The sequence below is a fragment of the Mus caroli genome, chromosome 7 (assembly GCF_900094665.2).
Source record: "Mus caroli chromosome 7, CAROLI_EIJ_v1.1, whole genome shotgun sequence".
NCBI lineage: Eukaryota > Metazoa > Chordata > Mammalia > Rodentia > Muridae > Mus > Mus caroli.
In genome coordinates, this window is record NC_034576.1 from 136,041,734 (window position 1) to 136,046,806 (window position 5,073).

Below are 5,073 nucleotides of genomic sequence, written 5' to 3' on the forward strand. Positions count from 1 at the left end.
TCAGGTGAGAATTCTTTGTTCAGTTCTGAGCTCCATTTTTTAATGGGGAGGACAGCCCCTCTTGACTGCAGCCTCTGATCCATTTCTTAGTCATTCATGAATGAAAACGTAACTAACTAACTGAATGAATAAATGAATGAATGAGTGAGTGAATGGAGGCCATGACTAAGGGGTTGAGGTTTTTATTATAAACATAAGGGAGAACACTGGCAGAAGTATCTGGGAGAGTCCACACTGAACCACTGAACATGACCAACTGACTGAACTGTGCCATGTGAGGAGGGATGGACAGGAGACCAAGAGATCTAAAGGGCTGGTAGCCAAAATGGCTGAGGTCATATAGGGGAGAATAGCTGGGGAAAGAATAGCCTAGCCCCTGGGCTGGAGAGCCTAGGGTAGAAGGTGGAGTACACCAGCCAGGATGACTCTGTACCAGGTCCTGGTGATGCCGAGAGAGGCTGGCTGGACAAATAGGCAGCTCAGCCATTTCTCCCAGGTTTGACACCTAATTCTTTGTAAACCATATATGAAACGCAATGTGGGACCTGAGAGCCCTTAGTTGTTTAGCTGGGAGTCGAGGACTTAGGAATGCTGTAGGTCATAACCACAGAGTGAAACCAGAGGCATTTGGTGTGTTAAAACCACAAAGAGCTGTGTGGTTTGTGAATTTGTTGTTTAACACACTAATGATGTAGAAAGTCAGGCACACATCTGCGTTTCTGGCATAGCTTGTTCGTGGCATAGTCCATCTCCTTTCTGTGGGCTAATTTCTTACAGTCCGGTTGCTGCCCTGCTGGGTGCTGAGGAGCAGCCTGCCCCCCTCCTCCTGTGTATCCTGTAGTTTATACATCCACCTGCTTGGCCTCTCTTGCCTCCTTTCTTTTTGGCCAACTTTTCTTGATTATCTTTAAATTCCATTGGGGTTCAAGTTAGTTCAAGGGTTAAACCTGGTCATAAATGAATGATTTTAGGAGATCTGGAGAAGGAGCCAATAAAGGATTTCTCATCTCAGGGCTGAATTTTACATCTGCCTTGTGAAGAGGAGAACAGAGATCAAAGAGGGTTAGCACCAGAGCATCTGTGTTTCCACACTGTGTGACCTTGCCTGGGTTGGTTAACTTCTCTGTGCTTTTGATGGAGATAGTAAAAATCATTGCTTTATACCTTCCTTTAGTTTTAAGCTCTCCCAGCTCCTGGCTGAACTTAGCAGTGCCTGTGAGTAGACACTTGGTAAGCTTTGCTGGTGGGGATAGGTGGAGTTATCTGAGGTCTAAACTCCCTGACTTGGACATTGGGGTCATGACAGGGACACTTGATGGGGTTGTACGGTGTTAGCAGTGTGAGACCTGGGTGCCTACCTGAAGAGGGGCCTGGAAGAGGGGCACGAAAAGGCAGGGATAGGACATGCATTTCTCAGGAAGTCATGGGGGTGATGCATCTTGCTAAGTTTAGTGGGAAAGCAAAAATACAGTGGCTAATCCATTGATGGTTGGGTTAGCATTGATGGTTGGGTTAGCTTGACTAGCAGTGGCATTCAGGGTCAAGCATGTACATATATGTATACACATGTGCACATGTGCACACTCACATGCAGTAAGTGCTGTCTCTGGGCACAGCACCATTGCATCCAGGTCATTTCTAAAATAAGGACAATGATACAAACTTCCCAAGCCTCTGCCTTGCCTGGGCCCTGTGCAGATCTGTAGTGATGGTGAGCAGTCATGAGACTCTTATCAGGAGCCAGGGTGTGTGTGACCAGGTCTGGTGGCAGTGGACCTTGTGGTTCTGGGTCAAGCTCACAGGGGAGGTGTCTCATCATTTGGGTCACCAGGCAGCTCCGGTCTTCTGGAAACGGCCCTGAACCCCATGTCTCTCTTTTCAGAAATCGTGCCACTCTCAAAGCCGCATCCTCCCGTTGTGGGCAAGGTGACTCATCACAGCATCGAATTGTACTGGGATCTGGAACAGAAAGAGAAACGGCAAGGACCACAGGAGCAGTGGCTTCGGTTCTCCATTGAGGAGGAGGACCCCAAGATGCACAGCTACGGTGTCATTTACACGTAGGTGCAGGCACGCCTGCTTACACTTCACCTGGCTTTCCTCACATAGATAGCACGGTTTCCCAGGTCACGGAGGACCCCCCCCCCCCGCCTCCCCTGAAGTTACGGGCTGAACCGATGGACTCTTGGTATGAGCACTAATGGTCAGCACAGGAACGAATGCCCTATGACTGGAGCTTCTTTGACTCCAGAAGGATGCTACTCTATTTTCCTATGGCAAAAAATGCAGAGATGGAAAGGCAAGGTAGCAGGATGAAGTGAGCTGTGGTCCCCATCGGGCTGTCCTCTGTGTGGATGCCAGGTGAAGCACCTCTAGTTCACACCAGCTGCCTGCTCTATTCTCTTCTGACATGGTTGCCCCTTCTCAACTCTTTCCACCCAGAGTGGCCTCTAACTCAGCCCCCAGGCCAGGCTCGCCCCACATCAGGGCCTTGCTTGTTAGTGTCCCTAGCATTTTCTTCTGATTTATTTGGCCACCCTTCCCACCCTAGGTGAAGTCCCCTCCCCTATACTCCCTTCTTGCTCTAAAGGCCACGAAGCTTGCCAGTCCACCCACCCCGCCTGCAGCCTCACCTCAGGTCCCTGTTTGGGTAGGTGCCCATGAGAGTTGCGCTGGGGCTCTCCCTTGTGGTGCCCTGTTCTTTTTGGTGTCCCCACCAATGTTTAGGCATAATGGGAGATGGCCAAGGCTTCTGACTTGTGCAGTACTGTGACACTAGACCACTGCTGGCAGGCTGCAGGCCCTCGCAGTTATGGCTTTTACACAAAGTGCCACAGAAGGGGGTTCCTTGTCTTCATGGCAGCGTTGCCCTAACTTCCTTTGGCCGCTCAGCTCTTTGCAAAAGTCACTTCTTCCTGACACTTAGAAATACCAGAGAAAGGCAAGTGTGGTCTCGCTTAACCTTTACTGTAGGTTCTACAAGGCTTAGCATAGAAGAGCCCATAGACCTCGTCCCCCCCCAACCTTTCCCTGGTGCCATGGGACACAGAAGACTGGCAATGGTGTGGTCATAGAATGTTTCGTCAGCTGCTTGTCTGTCCTTTCCTCTAGAGGCATTCTACCCAAGTGCTGATGTGGGGACGTGGGGGATAGCCTGGATGGTGATGATGTGTGTCTGGTCTCATGTCACACTGTCTCCTTCTCCCCTCTCCAGTGTCATTTTTTCCCTGCACCCCACTCTTTAATTGTTAGCTAAGCGATAATAGCCTGATGTTTGAGAAGCATTTCTCTGTATTCAAATGAAAACAGTATTAACTGAAATATAGTTACCATATAAAAATAATTTTGGACCTTGAATCCCCGACTCAGTTAGGTTTCTATGACCAAAAGCAACTCGTTGAGAAAAGGTTTATTTCAGCTCACAGTTCCACACCATAGTCCATCATGGGGGTGGGTGTGGGGAGTCAGAGCAGGAACCTGAGGCAGGAGCTGTTGCAGAGGTTATGGAGGAGTGCTGCTTCCAGGCTTGCTCCCCACGCTTTGCTTAGCTTGGTTTCTTACACTCCAGGACCACCTGCCTAGGACTAGCACCGTCCACAATGGGCATGGGCTCTTCCATATCAATCATTAATCAAGAAAACGCCCTATAGACTTTCCCATAGGTATATCTGGTCAAACATGTTCTCAACCGAGGTTCCCTCTTCTCAAATGACTTTAGCTTACATCAAAACTGACAAAAAAAAATTAGCCATCAAATCCCCAAGGTTTTCTTTAATCATGTCACATGTTCTATTATGAAGGTGATTTCCTTCTAAACACACATATACATAATATAAAATGTATTGTGTGTGTGCATGTGTGTGCATGTGTGTACATGTGTATGTATGTGTGTGTGTATGTGTGTGTGAATGTATATGTGCATGTGCAGGGATAGGAACCCATGGGGCCAGAGGAGTGTGTTGAGTGCCCTGCTTTTTCATTCAGCCCCTATTCCACTGAAACAAGTTCCTTCATTAACGCCCAGCTTGCCCTCTGGCAATGACCACCTGCTAAACTGACTGGACAGCAAACCCCAACTCTCCTCCTGTCTCTCCCCACTCCAGTGCTGGCGTTACAGTGTGTGGGGTCACAGCCTGCTTTCTTTCTTTCTTTTCTTTTCTTTTTTAAAGATTTATTTATTTCATGTATGTGGGTACACGGTCGCTTCTTCAGATACAGCAGAAGATGGCCCCAGATGCCCATTACAGATGGTGGTGAGCCACCATGTGGGTGCTGGGAATTGAACTTAGGACCTCTGGAAGAGCAGTCAGTGCTCTTTTTTTTTTTATTGTATATTTTCTTTATTTACATTTCAAATGTTGTCCCCTTCCCCGTTCCCCCCCCCACAAGCTCCCTGTCCTATCCCCCTTCTCCCTGCGTCTATAAGGGTGTTCCCACTCACCCACTCCCACCTCCCACCTGCAGTCAGTGCTCCTAACCCCTGAGCCATCTCTCCAGGATCTGAACTCAGGCCCTGATGCTCTTTTTACCCACTGAACCATCCTTCTCATCTTTAATTATATTTAAATATTTTTTAATGGAGGAAGAAAAAGACAGCCTTCTGCTTGTCTGACTTGGCCAGAGCATGGGGGAACTGTCCTGGCTATGTGCTTCTGCTACTTCTTGGCCTGCCTTTTTCCTTCCTTTTTTTCTTTCCTTCCTCCATTCTTTCTCCCTCTCCCTCCCCTCTCTTCTCTCTCTCTTCTGCTTCCCCTCTCCTCTCTCTCCTTCTCTCTCTCCCTCCCTCTCTCTCTTCTTGTTCTTCTTGTTCTTGTTCTTGTTCTTGTTCTTGTTCTTGTTCTTGTTCTTCTTGTTCTTCTTGTTCTTCTTCTTGTTCTTGTTCTTCTTCTTGTTCTTGTTCTTCTTCTTCTTGTTCTTCTTCTTCTTGTTCTTCTTCTTGTTCTTCTTCTTCTTCTTCTTCTTGTTCTTCTTCTTGTTCTTCTTCTTGTTCTTGTTCTTCTTGTTCTTCTTGTTCTTGCTCTTCTTGTTCTTGTTCTTCTTGTTCTTGTTCTTCTTCTTGTTCTTGTTCTTGTT

The 5,073-nt window shown here is 47.6% G+C and overlaps 1 protein-coding gene across 2 annotated transcripts in view; it reads left to right on the top strand.

Moving 5' to 3' along the window:
- Fank1 (fibronectin type III and ankyrin repeat domains 1) overlaps positions 1-5,073 on the top strand; it is a 108,116-nt gene that overhangs the window by 76,937 nt on the left and 26,106 nt on the right. For both annotated transcript variants that reach the window (XM_021166203.1, XM_021166205.2), the window contains exon 2: positions 1,883-2,060. In XM_021166203.1, coding sequence (XP_021021862.1) covers positions 1,883-2,060 — 178 coding nt within the window. The remainder of the gene's footprint in view (positions 1-1,882; positions 2,061-5,073) is intronic.